General features: G+C 41.3%; 1 protein-coding gene across 4 annotated transcripts in view; it reads right to left on the bottom strand.

Annotated features, from left to right (window-relative positions):
• kif26ab (kinesin family member 26Ab) overlaps positions 1-18,323 on the bottom strand; it is a 94,099-nt gene extending 75,776 nt beyond the window's left edge. Inside the window, exons 1-2 of one of the 4 annotated variants that reach the window (XM_072458371.1) lie at positions 17,909-18,323; positions 15,875-16,108 (exon numbers count right to left, since the gene is read on the bottom strand). In XM_072458371.1, coding sequence (XP_072314472.1) covers positions 15,875-16,108; positions 17,909-18,043 — 369 coding nt within the window. In that variant the 5' untranslated portion in view covers positions 18,044-18,323. Of the gene's footprint in view, positions 1-15,874; positions 16,109-16,316; positions 16,409-17,908 lie in introns of those variants that run through there. The other 3 variants (XM_072458369.1, XM_072458372.1, XM_072458373.1) reach the window with 3 other exon arrangements.
• Between the last annotated feature and the right edge of the window lie 675 nt (positions 18,324-18,998).

Genomic DNA, 18,998 nt, shown 5'->3' with positions numbered 1-18,998 from the left:
AACCATGTCCCTTCCTCCCCTTTTATCTATTTGGCATTAAGACCATTTACAATAAAACATGTACATTTCCAAATTGTTATTGGTATAGAGACTTGAAAGGCCTCTGCAGGACACTACAAAACCACTTACACACTACTATGGCTGGTATTGACTTGAAAAATGAGTAAATCAAAAATAAATGGCTAAGTTTTACCCAAAGAAGTGCACCTGTCTCTCTCAGAACACATTCAATAAGGCCACTGTTTCAGGATTGACTCGTTCCTGGTGTAAAATCCATTCCGAAAATCCATAAGGCCCAAACTTGACCTTTTCTGTGATTCACAAATTGAGAAATTCAGTGACAGGGAACAAAAGCAGCTTCCAGTTTGTCAAATCCACAGCGGCACGGCGTCTTTTAAAATGTCAGCAGGCAAATTGCCAAGTGAAGTCATTTAAGAAGAAAACAGAACAGCACGAGTTCCTGAATAGACTTCTTTTGGATCCTTCTTCCTGTTGCAAGTCTATATTAGAGAGTGGAGCGCTGTGGCATTTATGTTGAGACACGCAAGCCACACAAAGTTATTCCCCTAGTTAAATAACACTTAAATTATAGATTGCAGCAATGTCATCAGAAAAATGTCAATTCTAAACAGGCATTTTATTTTAGAACCATAAATTTAGTCACAGAAAGGAATGGTGAGAATAGAAATGTAGATAACGATTTTGATTTTATGACTATTCAAAACTTGGTTGAAACTTTATATTGCGTTTAAGAGGTAAATAATGTCATTTTACACAAACGTTACTGCACTTGTCGCTTGGAGCATTGCTGAGGCTGATCAATGGGAGGATTAGGTGGGAAGAAGTGTCTTTATTTGATGCATTGTGTGAATCACAATATAGCGAGTTTATCAATCGTCGCAGGAATGAGATCGCAATTAAATTTGTATCACTTCAGATGTCAAAATTAATTAGGTAATTGATGATCGGGATTATTTAGGTAACAATATAAATGTAGGAACGCAAATATAATGATCAAGACCAGTGAATCAATCTATACGGCACAAAAGTTTAAGCAGAACTAAGTAACACTGGCGATAGAGCTCCCCCTTGTGAAAATACTTTCTTTATCATAATAAGACAGTTTAATCACATGCAAAAACATTTCACATTGCCAAATATCTTTTTTTAAAAGCCAGGGTTTCTCAGGAGAGTTGTCTTTGGGTTGATGTTGACTAATGTTGCAAGGCTGGTTTTCCACCCAGAGTCAGCATAACGAACACTTAAATACATATCTAACCATCACAGGGAGTTACAAAGAGTTTCAATCAGTAGCGGCTGGTCCATTAAGGGGGCGCCGCCCCCCTGTCAATCTGCCAACTACTACATACATATAATTTATTCAGAAATATCTTATATTCTTATTAGTGTAAATGTTTAAAATAATAATATATATCCATATATATATATATATCTATAAATAGATATAGATGTATACTTTGTTTGCGCGCCGCGTGCACTGCTGCCTGGCACATTCTGCGTCACTTTTCTACGTACCTAAGGGGCGGTTTGAAAAGCGCCCCAGAGCCCCATAATGGGGATTTTTAGCCAATCAAATCACAATCAAAAGTGACTACGTCACTATGGTTTTCTCCATAGGAAAATAGCGACTATGGGGCGCTCCAGAAAGCTCCCTTTTGAACGTAGTAGTTACGCCACGGAGCTACACTTTTTACGCTAGAGACACAGACATGTGCGCGCGCCTACGCGGAAGTGCCACACGCGCCGTGTTTTCCGTGTTTACATCTTAAAACTGCATCTACAGACGTCTGTGACAAAAGGTACGTCCAAAACGACTCAGAATGAGCTGCTCAACTGTTTCCTGACTTTATTTGTGTTGAAAGTGGCTGATTTCGTATCAATCCGAGCCACATGTGTCTGTCAAACTCCGTGCTCTGTTACCATGACAACAAACACGCAGTTTTTTTTAGTTTATTACTTGCATAAGGCTAACGCTAAGCATTAAGTATCGCTTAACTTCTATTGATAAAAATATGCTTTTGTTATTAGAAAACCTATGAAAGTAAGTCATAAATGACAACTTTCCATACAGCAATAATGGATGTGATGATTAAATATAAAAATTTAAAATGTTACACATGTAGGTCAGGGTAACTAATGCCACTTTTTGTATTTTTTGTGTTTTTTGTTTGTGTTTTTATTTCCTCTTAATGTAGTATTTAATGTAGTAGCTACTCTGCACTATAAGTGACAGTATCACTGAGATTTTTGATTTGCTCTTTTGGAGTGGAAATAAAGAGTGTTTACTTCATTAATTCAGTTGTAAATGTGTATTTAAGATATGTATCCATACAGTCAATGTTAAACATTTCAATTTTGGACATTTAAAAAAACAAAAACACGGTCATGTCAAATAGCCCCCCCTATAGTTTGTACCACCAGCTGCCACTGCTTTCAATTAGGTGAAAATGTTACTTAGTTCTGCTTTAACTTAAAATCATTATTTATTTATTTATTGACTTTTATTAAATCAAGAAAGTCCCACTGACATGTTGCATCTCTTTTCCAGAGGAGTCCTGGCTTGGAGAGGAGGAGCCTATTGTAGTAGAGGAAACCTACGCAAACACAGGAAGAACATACAAACTCCACACAGAAAAGCCCCACGCCGCTCGGGAGTCGAACCCAGGACCTTCATCCTTCTTAAGTTACGTTAGTTTATTTATTGAGACAAGGACAGTGCACGATATACATTAACTTTATCAGGAGAGATCTATTGTATCAGGAGAGATCTATTGTATCAGGAGAGATCTATTGTATCAGGAGAGATCCATTGTATCAGGAGAGATCTATTGTATCAGGAGAGATCCATTGTGTCAGGAGAGATCTATTGTATCAGGAGAGAGCTATTGTATCAGGAGAGATCCATTGTATCAGGAGAGATCTATTGTGTCAGGAGACATCTATTGTATCAGGAGAGATCTATTGTATCAGGAGAGATCCATTGTATCAGGAGAGATCTATTGTATCAGGAGAGATCTATTGTGTCAGGAGACATCTATTGTATCAGGAGAGATCTATTGTATCAGGAGAGATCCATTGTATCAGGAGAGATCTATTGTATCAGGAGAGATCCATTGTGTCAGGAGACATCTATTGTATCAGGAGAGATCCATTGTGTCAGGAGAGATCTATTGTATCAGGAGAGATCCATTGTGTCAGGAGACATCTATTGTATCAGGAGAGATCCATTGTGTCAGGAGAGATCTATTGTATCAGGAGAGAGCTATTGTATCAGGAGAGATCCATTGTGTCAGGAGACATCTATTGTATCAGGAGAGATCCATTGTATCAGGAGAGATCTATTGTATCAGGAGAGATCCATTGTGTCAGGAGAGATCCATTGTGTCAGGAGAGATCCATTGTGTCAGGTTGTAGCTGCTAATTCCCACGTGTCGTCCCTGGGCAGGCTGATGTTATTAAGTCCCATTGAGCCGTAGCATCTCTTTTTATTCTTCGATTCTTCCTAAAGCTTGTCACACACTAGAGCAATGGTAATATATTGGAATAATGGTTTCACTGTGGTGTCTTGATTACTTTCACAACATTTGATATTGTGACATGTTCTGTAAAGATCCCAGTATTGGTCACATCTTGAAAGATCTAGTATTTACGTAATTAAATGTAGCATAAAATCCATCTACCATAGAGGGGGGATCATCTCTTCCATCCTGCCCAAACCTATAAACAGCAATCAGGATAAACCACCTCTTGTTTTAACATTAAGTCCTGAGAGATAAATGACTTCTGTTACATATAAGGTATAAAGACGCATGCTCTTCATCACTCTTCCTCTTCCTCATGTGATACTTACACGGCCGTCTGCACAGCGTCAATACAGATCCTCACGCGTTCATTCGTTAATTTGCCGCAAACTCAAGCATGAAATGAACACGCGCTGGCTGAACTTTGACTGGCATTTTCACACGCGCCGGCAGGATTTATGAAGAACTATATGTGCGTCGGAATATCTCCTCCTCTCCACAATAAAGAGCGACTCTGTGCATTGCCGGGATGCCTGGTAACAGAAGCTAACACCGGAGTACGGCTAGCTGACAACAAAGCCTTCACAATGTGTCTACAGTTACACAAAGAGCAGTGGGACACTGGCAGAAGTATGCACACTGTCATAAAGAGGTATGACACACAGCAGCTGCACAGATAAAACTGCTCCTGCACAAATACAGAGGGTACATTTGGAGTATGATCATTGTTGGTACACTAATTAGTTTTCAAGATCAATCATGCTGCATGCTATTAGCTCTCATAAAGCTTAGAAGTCAAAGGCTCCTGTGTAATTGTTGAGTCCAAAAAAATAGCATGTGTTTATTGCAATGAAACACAGAAAAACATGTGTCCTTACTGTAAATGGGTCTCTTCACAAACCTCCTCCTGCTTGTCTCCATGGAAATGCAGTTGACTCTTTAGAATGTGAAAAGAAAACATTCTAAGTTTATAAATGGAAGAAACTGGAGGCAAAAGTGAAGTGGAACATGATGTGATTTCAAAGGCGAAAATGGGATTAACCACAGAATATAACAAAAAATGAAACATTTGATGGCAAATTAAAGCCATTCAAGGAGAGAGAGTCTGGTTTAAAGAGTTTTATGTATCTTACAGTATTTGATTATTTAATAAGGGACTAGGGCTGGGCCATATGGAAAAATATATAATTTTTCTCATATTGATTGATCTTGATTTTTGATCAAATTTTATTTGGTATTTCAAAAAAAATGTTTAGTAATGATTTCATGAACATAAACAACACAGAAATGTAATATGTGCCATTTAACTAAATATTATTGTTTTTTTACCTCTGCTCAAAACCATGTTTTTAATGACAGAGGATCGGCAGTGGAGCCCTCAATTAATCAAATCCTCCCAAATAATGGACAATTTCACAATTTCTTTTGATTAATTATGCAGCCCTAATTATGACAGATACTGACAGAGCTATTGACCACACAGTACATTAATTTTTATACCAATATATTACATTCTTTAACACAAATTGTGTGTTGTTTTTGTGAAGCTCAAATACAATTTCAAGACATAATTGTATTTTTCATCCAAAAAATGGCAAACTAACTGCTATTTCTATCCTGGAAATTATTTTAGACTGAAACAACATATGGATTTAAATCTGGTGTTAGTTAATTTCTGAAAATGTCTTCTGATCTACTTTACTTACTCCATTCCAGAATTCTGAACATTCTGATCACATAGCATTTTAAATATCTATAATAGGCTATTCCACACAATGGTTTAAAACATGTATTTACTCCATGGAGAATGTTCTAAGGTCTGGTTTTATGGACTCTTACAGGTGCCAGCTCCAGGAAGTTACACTATAAAGACATCAGCCAATATATTTAGCATCATTTTCAGTTTAAAATAATAATGTATTCATCTTACATTGTGCTTTTTCCATACCTTTCACAATTTTCCACATGATTTATTCACTTTGCACGCTGTTGTGTGTTGCTATTGATTTACTGCTCAACTGCCCTGGGATACAATGACAGAAACAAATGTGCAAACGGCCTCCAATCACACACCACAATCAGAGCCTCAAATAAAGTCAAAGCAAACCATAAAAAAGTATTAAAAATGTACCTGAAGAGTAAAAAAGTAAAAGTAATTCACATATTTTGAGTATTATTATGTGATCTTGATAAAGTCCATATTATTGTCATTAGCAGCGATTGTCTTAATTATTTATAAGTTAAATTTAGTTTACTCAAACCTGAGGAACTCTTAAAATGTAGTAAAGATATCGCCATAAACTTACTAAAAATACAAACTCCTCAGCCATTTCTGCAGGTCAACAAACTTTTTTCCCTTTTTCACTGCATTACTTTTTTCAGTCCTGTTAAAACATTTAGAGGAACAGAAAGTACAAATACCTGCTCTGTGAACGTTGTAAAGAAAAGTATCTAACGTAAAAAAGACACCGTACAGACACCACCGACGCTGACAACTGCTCGGTCGGCGTTAACTTTCGGAATAGACGCCAAAAACCTGTTGATTTCCTCTTACGGTTCAACGTGCTTCTCTAAAAATACATCACGTTCCCAGAGGGCGACTTCTGCTCACTCCAAGCACGGACCTGCAGCCGATTCATAAACGTCGACTTGAGGCCGAGCAAGAAGGACCGAACTGACATGTGAAAAGGTGTTGTACATCTGCCAACGACAAAAGCAAACAACTGGACAAACTCCCCCGACTCGAGAAAGCGCTCTCCGATCAGCCCGCTCGGGGGAACCACGCCCGCCTCGCCCCGCCCCTCCTCCCGTTTACCCTCTGCATATCCATCTTGGCCAGGATACACAGCGCTGGCATTCCCTTTCAGCACATTTCTATAAGCCCCGGCGATTTGTCTGCTACCACAAGGCCCGCTGTCAATTGGCTACGTTTTATGGAGCCAAGGGGAGATCACCTACCAGCTCCTTCGCCGTCTTGAAAATTTATCTCGCCGACTATGTTTTTCCAATACTCTGAATCAGCTTCCATAATGGACTACAGCCTGTCCCGGGTTGTGCGTGTCTCACTTCACCCTGACATATGGAGGCAAGCTGCAGGAGGCTTAGAGAGCGAGAGAGCAAATATAGAACAGAAGAGACTGAAATTAACAAATCAAACGGAGTCATTACCCATTGGCTACACTTTGCTGTTTACTTTGTGCACTGACATTTGCGGCTTTGTTGCAGCCTAGCATCCGCTCAGTCTGGGCCGCTGTTGCCGCGTGATCCTTCGCCAAACACCGACGCTCAGACAAGTGGCATTATGTAGACGCGAACAATGAGAATTGGTTGAATAGAATACGTCCAGGCCTCTGCTGTATCTGCGTCTTCATTTCAAACTTTCTCAAAACATTGTGTCAAAGCGGTGATTAATGCTCAGGTCTCTCGTTTGAATAGGCACATGTGATCTATTATCCTGGCGAGCTTTCTGTTCAAACATTCAATTATGAAACCGGAGCGGGCGTGTTGTAAACAAACGCTGTGTCGATTTCAGAGAGGTGTTTTTTTAATTGCGGGACTTGTGTAGGCGACGTTCTACCCTAGACAAGGGTTTACAAAGAACAGTCTATGCTACTCCAAAACTGGGAGTCAGTCTTCAGCAAAAACGTATCACTACATTAAACATGGAGCTGAGGGAAATACCACTTGTAAAGCATTCGACACGGTTCCTTTTTTTGCTTTTTTTTCTCAATATTGCACCATGTATAAGGTTGGTCCGTTATAATAACATACCTATTGGAATTTATTAACTAAATACTGTACTTTTCGGGCTATACAGCGCTCCAGAATAAAAGATGAACATGAAATTTAATAATTTAAGAACATTGAAATTGTACATATATACGAGCCGCACCTGTCAATAAGCCACAGGTGTCCACATTGTAACATAAGATATTTACACATAAATATAGAGCCGGTTTTCTTTTGAACCGCGGGTCTCACGGCGCAGCGGAACGTGGGTGCGCCGTGGGTAGACTCATTTCTCAGTGAATATGAGTTGGATTGTAATAAAACACACAACAGAGAACACATCTGAGCTGTCCCTACTGTCCCCTCTGTCCTTGATAACTCTGTGTGAGCTGATTTACCTGTGTCTGTGTCTTCACATCTGGTTCATCTGCTCCTGAGCTCGTGCTTAGCGACTGAGTGTCACGTTGTAACATGAGATATTTACACAGTAATAAGTTCCATGGCAGTGACGTAGGCTTGTCATTTGACTCGTCTTTGCGTTTCGCCGTTTCTACTTTCACTTCCTCCTTGGACTCATTTCTCTGTGAATGTGAGTCTGATTGTAATAAAACACACAGCATTTTGAAGCTTAAAATATAGAAAACACGAATCGTCCCCTGGACCGTCGTGACCACTGTCGTCTCCCTTTCGTACAGGTTCAAGAACACAAACATTACGTATTACAAAAGCAGTATTGATGCATTTGCTATTCACCTCCATTTTCTCCAGCATCAATATTCGGAGGAAGTATGTCAGAGAAATTGAATAAAACTGAAAACATATTTTTGTTCTTGCATGTGGTACACCAAATAATATAACCACTCCAGCATGTGTACATATTCTTCAGCAACTAACACCTGCAAAGTTGGAGCGCAGTTGCTCCGAACAGCTCCGCTCACCTTGACAGTAACATCTGGCTGCCCATCGCTAGAGCCAGCGCCAGAGCCAGATGGCCAATGGAAAACGCATGGCCCGGTGCGTCTATACGTCTGAAACGCTTGACTTAACCTGCGTCTGGGAGCGTGGGCATCTGCGCTCAACTTTCTCTTTCATCTTAGCTCAGAATCGCATGGGAATAAAGGACTGAAAGAGCTGCTTTTTATTTCATACAGGGGAAATTCCTTAAACCTTCTCCAGCACATTCTTCTACTCCCCAAGTGATGAAAGCCCATCACGAGAAGCAGCCTCGCAATCCAGAGCCATCAGCCAATGCATCTCTGCCCAGACATAACCCATTTCCTGCACATAGCAATTTGCACGAGCCAGTCCAATAAGCAGTGTGTGTACGAGCGGGACGGCAACGCTTGCAGTCGATTCGCACGGCAAATTAAAGGGCCGAAAAGCAAACGACTGCAGTGAAGTTCGGGCCAAAGTTTCAAAGATAAACAGAGTATAAAAGTTTAGGGCCAATTTGACGAAGAATGCTTGTAACAGCTTAAGTACAGCTTGTGTTGTGCCAGTGACCACAGAACGGTTGTAGACGACTGTGCGGCTTCCAGGTGGAGATAAAGGCTACAGAGTGAATCAAATAGAAGATGAATTTGCTTCTTTCAAGGGTATTAAGCCGCTGCTGCGCCCGGACTGGAGACATAAGTGTTCCTGTAGTGCGAGTGGTCTGTAAAATTAAATTCAACAAAAGGCAAGTTAAATGTGACTCTTTGAACTTGTGAAGAGAGTTAGTCCACACAGCACTATCCAAATGATTATACGTTTTGTTACTACAGAAAAGATTTTACTCGTTTAGTATTCAATTAAGTTCAGTAAATATTCATTTGAGCAGGCAACGATACTGAAAAAATAATGGCTGGATGAATCTTTATTTGGACAGTAATACATAAAAAGGCAACTATATGTATAAATAATATATACAAATCTCTGCTTTTATGTTACAAGCGAGCGCGAGTAACAAATCAAATATAATCTATTATTATTCATTAAGACTTCTCACAATACAGAACATCTATAAACTGTATGCATGCACATCATTATCATCATTTGTTTAAAGTTGGTTCTTAGATAAAAGCATGAAAAAAGAGCATTTATCTACAAAAAAAATTCTGCTCAGTACTTTTTAACTGTTTATGTACTTCCTGGATATTATTCCATACAGACACCACAAATCAACTTCACAAAACAAAAGTTGATTGAATATTTCTTAATAAACTAGTATCAGACTACATGGTAATATTAAAAAATGACTTTACTTATCTGTTTATTATCGTGTTTAGAGCATCAGGCTTTTTCCTTAGCATTGATATCGAGTTCTAAATGTATCATGACAACACTAGAACCTACACAAAATGTATCCACATTCTTTCTTAGTGTCGACTCAGAAACATAGAGACAAACATTCTCTGTGCGTGTTTAGTCTTAGCCTAAGGTAAAGATGTTTATCAGCCCCATGAATGCTTTATGTGTTTCCATCAGCTTGTTTTTTATGTTACCTGTTGCTTTCAACACAAAACATGCTTCAGTGACTTTTACTTGCATTTTATTGCCATTTAAAGTGCCGACTTCTGCGCAAAATGTATGCAAAACACTGCAGCATTCTGGAAGACAAATAGTTATAACATAAACTAAACGATGCCATATCTTTCAATGGAAAATTGTTCAAGCAAATTAACTTTGCCGTTCAATGTAAAACCACCAAAATCAGATCTTATGATTATTTTTTGTCCTTAATCTCAACATTAAATATCTGACCCGGACAACCAATAATTACACTAAATGAAAGTCTAGAAAAAAGAAAGAGTAGATGTAACTTTTATATTCATATAACATTATCTACTGAGGTTCAATCCACTCATAACAATAAACCTTAAAACACTATGTCATTCATTCATTTTTTTACCGCTGGTTCCCGTGAGGAGTCGCGGGAGACTGGACCTATCCCAGTGACTTTGGGTCCAAGGAATCAGTGCATTGTTGACTTGTTGGTTACATTGGATATTTTACATAAATTAATCTACTTTATAGCATATTTTAATGACAAAACTTTTCCACTTGTTCTCCATTTATACTAACAGAGTTTCCGCTGGACCGGAAGTGCGATTACAATGGAAGTGCTGATCCATGGAAAAAAGGGGGGAAAGTGGGCGTGGCGGAATAAGGCAATAAGTCTAAGAACTGATATAAAGTCCCAATCTTCACCTTGTCCAGTGTCGCTGTGTCTGGACAGGTGAGAGAGATGGGACGCCGTGGACACTGCTGGAGCCGGGCCACAGCAGCAGCAGTGACACTCACACTCATGATTGATGTCTGCGCTCCCTGCTCCACTTGACACCAGATTATTGCTCTGTGCTTTAATACATCCACATAACATAAAGCAGCAGTCACACAGCATGCAGGGAGAGAGGAGCGCCGCATGCTCTGCTTGGCCTTGTCTGTCCACTCGTCTCCTCTCTCCTTAGGGCTGAAGGAGATGAATAAATAAAATAGCTAAAATTTGTCTTAACTATTTTGAAGAGCAGTTTTGGGCTGAACGATTTAGGAGAAAACATGAATTCCATGTTTTCTGACCAGCATAGCAATTAGAATTTGACAGGGGAGATTTATGTTTTAATAGTTTGCAGATTCCAAACACACCCAGGAACATTAATGTTTGTGAGGTCACCTCTTTCTTGTGTTTGTAGAAGCCTTAACTACCGTAATTTTCGGGCTATAGAGCGCTCCTGAATAAAAGCTGCTCCAGCCAAATTTACAAAGCAAATAGAAATTGTACATATACGGGCCGCACCTGTCAATAAGCTGCAGGTGCAGCTTATTGACAAGATATTTACACATTTAATACATGGTAGCGCACTATACACCGGTTGTCTTTGAACCAAGTGACTCGCGGCGCAGCATACCTAATTAGACTAATTTCTCAGTGAATATGAGTTGGATTGTAATGAAACACATATAATTTTGAAGCTTAACAAACAGAGAACACGTCTGAGCTGTCCCCTTTGTTCGTTATTACTCTGAGTGAGCTGATTTCCCTGTGTCTGTGTCTTCAGATCTGGTTCATCTGATCCTGAGCTTATGCTTAGCGAGTGAGTTATTTACACAAAAATATGCTCCACAAAAGTGATGCACGTCATTTTTCAAAATTTAAAACGTAAAACAACAACAAAATACAAGACATGGCCAAAGAGAACACAATTAAAATAAAAGAAAGGGGGCATCCAAAGAAAAGAAAATTAAGGCACACAAAACCTTAACCTTTAATCTTCTTTAACTTGATTTTCATTTTGATAGTGAAGAAATAGTCCAGTCAAAAGAGAGAACATAATGGTGCTGCATGACAATTACGGCGTTTAAATAGAACAATAACTCAAACTTGCATATACCGCCACAAAACGCTAACTCCATCATCCTGTCTCCTGCAGAGTACACCTGTTAGAGCCCAGGCCAGCCTTCTGAAACCCTAACCCGCAATAAAGAGCTGACAGAAAGGTCAAAGGGCATCCCACAAAGGAAAGGTAACACCCCTGCCCCTCTGCATGGGAAACAGAAGTCAGTCAAGTCTGGTAAACATTTTTGCACTAGTCCCTGGGCTGTAGCTTCTCCTGTACAAGTCGCACCAGACCACAAACAGTCAGCGAGACACTATTAAGTCAACATTACGCGTTCGAAAAGACAATAATTGCCCAGATGTAAATGTTAATTCTATAGCACGTAGGAGTTGTGAGAAACAGTAACTCAGAAGCGGTTTTGTATGCAGTGTAATGTAAAAGTGATTCATTTCCTTGCTTTGGGGAAATGTAACCCAATTTGTAATCTTTAGTTGGAAGTGAGAAACAACTGCGTATTTTTCCTCGGATCAGGGGTCAAGCGGAGTACAAAGTATAAAGCAATCAAACATGAATCTAAATGAGTGGAATTGCCGCTCTGCATCATTTATTAATTCAAAATGAAAAAAGGGAAAAAGAATAGACACTGGTGCTGCAAAATAATTCCTGGAAATCCATTTGCAGTCAGAGAGTCAGTTTACAATCGCCTCGGACGCAGTGTGCATATACATCAGCAGAGCACAGAGTGAGGCTTCCAATTTGACTTTGTACGTTCAATTTGAATCTTTTACTGACTTGCTACTGAAATGTGCTGCCTGTATCCGCAAAGGTCAAAGGGGAAAGCGTAAGTGACCTCAACTGGCAGTGATCTGAGCCTTGCAGAGCTCAGAACCCCATGGCAAATTCTGGGTTAATCAGTGGATGCATATTTATGAGCGACTGTTCACTCTAGAGCGGACCATTCCGGACCCCGGTGTACTCACCCGGCCGATGCTGTGTGCACTCATTAACCAAATTCCTTCACCAAATGCTGCATACATTTAGAAACAGTTACAGCAGAAGTCGTGGATAATTCTGGTAGTGAGAATTAATGCCACATAGGAATTCAAATGACTGTAATATGAGTAAGATTCAAGTTGTATAGAGCTGTAACTAGAACTGATCATTTTAGTAGTCAACAAGTGAACGATTTTTTTCAATTGTACCTAAGGATTTCACCAATTTAAGCTTATAATACATGTTAACTGAAGCGTTGTTGATAGAGAATATTCACACATAAGAGTATTTGGAATTGAAAATCGCAAAACATTATGAAAAAAACAGTTTTCCAAGCAAATAAAAAGAATCCATTACACTTCTGTTACAAGCATAACATTGTAACAGAAGTGGAGAAAAACATAAATAATACATAAATAAAGTACAGCTGACATAAAAAGCAGAACTAGGTTTGTATATACCATCAATAAATGTACTGTATCCCCTTAAATATCTTAAAAATGACCTAATCCTTGAACTTGAAGAGTAAAGTTGTTCAAAGAATATACCGTGCCCTAAGCGTAAAAGGCTCCATGCAAAATGAATGAATCCAGTGTAGCTATAATAACCATGAACTTCACTGAACCACAGCACCAACGAGTATTTTCCATGACTACCATCTTGTCTTTTTGACAGAAGTCTGCCTTTGGAGATGGCTATCCGGTGACAGCGTTTGTTCAAACTGTGACCGCGAGCTCAGACCCACTCAAGCCTGGCCCCGGGGCGAGGAATTAAGAGTCATTGCAGTTCCCAATAACCCCAGGCCTCGGAGTCAGGCCTAACCAAATTGCCTATTATCCGTGTTGACACTCAGTTAACTTTTTCATGAGACGGTTGCTGGCGCCTGCAATTGGAAACTTCCCTCTCGTCTTATCTCATCAGCAAACGCCAATATGAAGTACTTTCAGGTCGGGAACAGTACAGGCAGAAGATATCATTAATATAACGTTGAATAACAGCCTTTGACGTCGAATGCCTTTTATGATTGAGCCTCTATGTCCAGCCGCAATATCTCTCTGCTTCTCTCAATCGATCTCGATGCCACTGTATAACTTTTAATAATGTAAATGGGCTCGGTGAGTGCTATCAAGTCCGAGAGATGACTGTTGTTATTTTCCCAATGTCCTTTCAGCAAAGGACGTTAATTCCCAGGGTTATTCTAATCGTGTGCTGTCTGAAGAATGTAATATGTGCCAATGTAGCAAAGTTGAGGTTGGCATCTCAAGGACAGCATCTCAGTAAAGTTAATTTGGGCTTTAGCGTCGTGTTTCTGTGTCAGGAATCTAATAAAGATGGTCCTGGATCTTGATTGTAATGGTGTGGGGAATGGGCATTGAAGCAGTTTGGGAATTTTAAATTGTATAAGGCAAAAACCAACAGGATGTACAGCGTTCGCTAACAAAACCATAAAACGCAGTGCCGATGTTGCCAGATATGTGCAGATAACTGGAAAATAACATTAGATGGACAGTCATTAGGCGTTTGTCAGATTGAAATGTTCCACAGTTACAAAATATTGTATATGATTGTGATATGTAATAAGGCCAATAAGTACTGCAATCAATATTACTGCAATATTTGAATATACTTTTGACATGTTCAAAATCTAAGCTAATTAATACTGAAAAAGAAAAATCATTAATAAATGATCCTTTTTCAATGTGTTCATTTTAAAAACAGTAAATATCTGTCATATGTTATTGCGATATATCTGGTTTGTTGCGATATCTGCACTTTTGTAATCAAACTGTGCCATCCTATTCCACACTATGGCAATAAACTACTCTATCGCCATAGAGACAAGCACCAGGCAGAGAAACAGGTCATGAGTCTCATTAATAAAGTGTGTGTTTGTACAAAAAATGTACATACGGAAGAACAAAGGCAATCTGTGCTCAGAAAGAGGGAAAAAGTGCATGTTTGCCTCATTTCTAAGTCTGTTACATTGGATTTTCCTACTACGTTACTTCTTACATGCTGTTAACAACCAAAAGAAATACCCAAAACTCACGTCTAGTGTGAATTTTCCCTCCACCACTCATGAAAACAAACAGCCGCATACACGTTTCCCTTGTATTTTAATCCACTACTGTATTCAAACAATGCAGTCTGCGGCTCTTGCAAGGGGGGGTGACGTCTGCCTGGGGACCGGGCTTACTTCCTGTCTACAAAAAGGCCCCAGCACAGGGAGGGGAAGTGCGACCTCAGTAAACAGTCTCCGTGTCTTTTTCCCATGGAGACCTCAGACACAACAGTGATCAGACGCAGACACACCTAGAAGTAGTTACCTCAGCTATCTCATTGACCTTTTGGGGGGGAAACAATTTGGAAGCGATCAGCCATGGAGGCGCACACGGATGGGGCAACAGGTGAGCTTGCCCCAAGTGTAGTTTGGGGACAATGGGTGTACTATTCTACAGCTTAACCATTGTGCACTAACATCAATGTGACTTTCACCCCAATTAAGCCATCAGCAAGTGCAAAATAGGAGCATGTACCGACCCGGAGCACCTGGGGAAGACCACAAAGCAGTGCTGCAGGGTCCCACAGTAAAAAGGGGAGGTCAGTTCCCATGGTGCATAATAGCGGTGTAATGTGTTATATGGGAGGACTTACCTGATACTTCTGTTTGGATCTGATACAGGCTCAAAGATGGGACCACACAAGCAGGGAGACCAGGTGCCCCCTCTAGACCGGTTCTACATGGGATCAAGTGCTATTGTGGCTTGTAAGGAAGGGGTGCTGTATAATAGGTGCAGAAGACATGACGAAAAAGAACCCATGCGTAGGTGAAAACAGCACTGCTCTCGAGGCCTATATTTAACCGTGGTGGGAATAATGGGAGCAGATACACAGGAACAACTCTCAATGCACAGCGAAAGTCGGCAGGGACACACACTTCCTCCGTACTCCCCAACAGGAGGCTCACTTTTAAATTCCCGCAGCCCCAGCAGCTCCTTCGGCCCCCTCCACACCCAAATAAAGAGATAAGCATTGTGTGGACAAACAATGGGCCACTTTCAAAGTCTCCAAAAAGCTGCCATTTTCACATGCAAGGCCAGCATTTGAAGTGGGGCAATAAACAACTTCACAATTGGATACAATAAGAATGCTTCAGTGGGACATTGTATAGTGATGTTAATACTGTATGACCACAATACAAGCAGGGGACAGTCCGTGCCAACGTTTTAGCACACTGATAAAACACAGGGATTTTATTTGATGTCATGAGGTCTGATGCTTCCAAACACTAACCTTGAGTGAGTTTTGATCTGCCAGGGCCAGCACCTGCTCCTTGAGCTCGGAGACCTTCCTCTGACACAGTTGACACAGAGCAGTCTTCTCCTCAGCCTCCTCTGAGATGGAGATGGAGCCTGCGCCCTCGGGGGTCGGCCGGCTGCAGCAGCGCGCGTCCTCCGCAGAAGGAAGCCTTTTCCTCGGGGTTAACTCTCCACTCGCCAGGGGCACACCACCGGGACATCCCTCCACCTGAAACACAACACGAATTGTTTCGATTTTTTCAGAACTTTTGAAATAGAAACTTGCGAAAGTTCAAATTCAACTTGAGTTTTTCCAGGTTAGAGCACCTGTCCCGTTCACAACACGAGGATGCAACACGCAGTAGAACAGATACAATCCTCAAACATGAGCGGTTGAATATGGTTCATTTAAGTCTTTAGTTTAGTGAGCAACTTACAGTGAACCCGCGGTCAGTGTGTCCCCGTCCATCAGCATCCGAACAGCCCCTTTTTCTGTCCATTCTCCCAAATTCAAGCTCAGATAAAGACGCTCCTCTTTCGTGCCAATTTAGAAAGTTCGGTAAAGCCGCAGAAACCCGCGACACGCAGCCATCAGGCGAGAGTCTGCTACTGACCGCGAGGTAAAAGTCATCTGTCGGTGCGGGCTCCTGGCTCCTGACTGGGACAGGGGGGACTGGACGGGAGAGCCCTAAAGTTTACGAGCCGCAGCGGGAGTTTGGTCCAGGGCTACAGCAGGAGGCGGTGTCTGCAGGAGAGGGAGGGCTGGAGCCGGAGCTGGGACAGGGGCTGGAGCTGGGACAGGGGCTGGAGCTGGGACAGGGGCTGGAGCTGGGACAGGGGCTGGAGTTGGGACAGGGGCTGGAGCTGGGACAGGGGCTGGAGCTGGGACAGGGGCTGGAGCTGGGACAGGGGCTGGAGCTGGGACAGGGGCTGGAGTTGGGACAGGGGGCTGGAGCTGGGACAGGGGGGGAAGTCAGCAGCCTGGGTGTGTGAGGAGGGCAGGCTACTTATTTCTGATTGTAAAGTGTGGGGGGTGAAGGGGTTGTGTTCAGAGCTCTCTTCCACATAACCACTTGATTTGGAAGAGTTCCAGACAACCAGATGCACTTCATTCTATAACAGTCGAATTGAATTGCAGTTCTTTTTTGTTTAAAAAGGCATTAAAAGCTGGCCTTCCCTCCTGTTGAGCTCTACCCCGGGCTGCACATGTTTAAAGCAGCGCGTTCCAACCTCAGTCAGTGGTCCGCGCGTTTCCAGGCTCTCAGTGCAGTTGACCGGCGCTACTCTGGTGCCATCACCTGGCCGAAATGCCAAACAGCAACAGTTGCAAAGGGGGAAAGGGGTGTGGGACCAGTCTCTGCAGTTAAATATTAATTTGGTCAAATTTAAATATTTCATATGGATGATGTAAGCCACAAACGCAACGATACTCAAAACGGTTCTCTTTCTGCCCTGAAACAACCCGTGCTATTTCAGTCAAAGCTTCTTTTCTTTTACACAACCAATGGAACACATGTGTGGCTTCTCAAATAAAAAAAGCTTATTTATTTTTTATTCTTTTATACATATTTACTTTTTCAAGATAATTGAGATCCCAAGATGAATATGTGACAGAAATGATAAGACAACATATTCAGCCTATATGTTCAACAGATAGGGGTTGGTTTATTCACAAAATTCACAGCAGACGCACTCAAATAAAATAATATAGCCTATTCATATTCCCTTGAGTTATTGTTATATTGGTAGGATACAGGGGGTATGTCTCTTCATCATTTTCAACAGTTTCCCACTTTCAAATTGTTTTTCACCTTTTTTCCTAAATATTCCAGGAGGCTTAATATTGAAAGTATACAAATAAACGGTACTGTATTTTGTTTGGATGTGTAATTGTGGCTGCTGTGGGATGCTGTTCGTGGTCCTGAACGTGGGACAGGAGCGCGGTCCCAGTCTGGGTCTTTACGCACTGATTACGCGCGAACATGATTTCACCATTTTCCATCCCCGCGGCCACTTTGTTCTTTCTTACCTTTGTCTTTCTCCTGAGCAGATGACTTGTGAACCCAAAGATAATATCGGAGTCCACGATGATGGTACCCAGGTCTATGACGCCGGGATTGGGCTTCCCAGCTCCACCAGACCCCGATGAGTTTGGTGAAGCCATGTGGGCAACGCACGTTCCTCACACAATAATCCACTCTTTAACAAACAAACACCTCGAGTCGTACATCCAGGCAACAGGACTTTACATCTCACATTCCCTCCAGAAACTACATCCACAGGGTTTGAGCCGTACATCCAGTCGTCACTTTTGGTGAGTACCCGCACGTGTGCGTAAAACACAGCCGCTCCGGTGAGAGCGCGATAAAACGGTAGAATCCATTCAGGCGAGTTTACGTCCACACGTGCAGCAGCAGAGTGCCATGCAGGGATGCAGGTCTGCGGCTCTGTGTGAGCACCTTGTGCATCTGCTGTGCCTCTTGTCTCCGCGCTTCTCAATCACTCTCTCTCTTCCTGATGACCTGCGCGCACCCCATTTGCTGCGGCTGCACTTGTCAGCGCCCCACGCGCTCATGTCAAACACGATGACACCCGCAGCCACCTCCACCCGCCTCTCTTATCATGGCGTTCTGATGTCCACACCGTATTGTCCCCTATAGATCATATCCATACCATTCCATCCCCGTTGGGTCACTATACATTATTTAATGTGCCAGGCAAACTGGGAAGATGATGTACTTATTTACCGTTATTTAACCTGGTAACAAACCCATTGAAATCGAACCCTTTATTACAAGGGTGTCAAAGAGTTTACAGAAGACTTTTCTTCTGCTTTGGTTAAAGAATACCCTCTTTATAATGTAGTTATTTAATTGCATACAGATAACTCCTGTGTGACCTCTGAGGGTGAAAAAACTTAATCTATGCAGATAAATTATGTCACTCTGTCTGAAATCCAGTAAGATGCTGATTGCTAATCGATATGCAATGAAAAGGCATCATCATCATCATCGTCATCATCATCATCATCATCATCATCATCATCATCATCATCATCAACAGGCTGACCAGGGCATAATGTGCAGATGTGAGATCAGTTAAGCTGGAAAAGAATATAT

The sequence above is a fragment of the Eucyclogobius newberryi genome, unplaced genomic scaffold, assembly GCF_026437365.1.
Source record: "Eucyclogobius newberryi isolate DKJ021-1_F unplaced genomic scaffold, fEucNew1.0.hap1 SCAF_21, whole genome shotgun sequence".
In the NCBI taxonomy this organism is placed as follows: Eukaryota; Metazoa; Chordata; class Actinopteri; order Gobiiformes; family Gobiidae; genus Eucyclogobius; species Eucyclogobius newberryi.
Note: the sequence above shows the minus strand (reverse complement) of the source record. Positions and strands in the feature narration are given on the sequence as shown.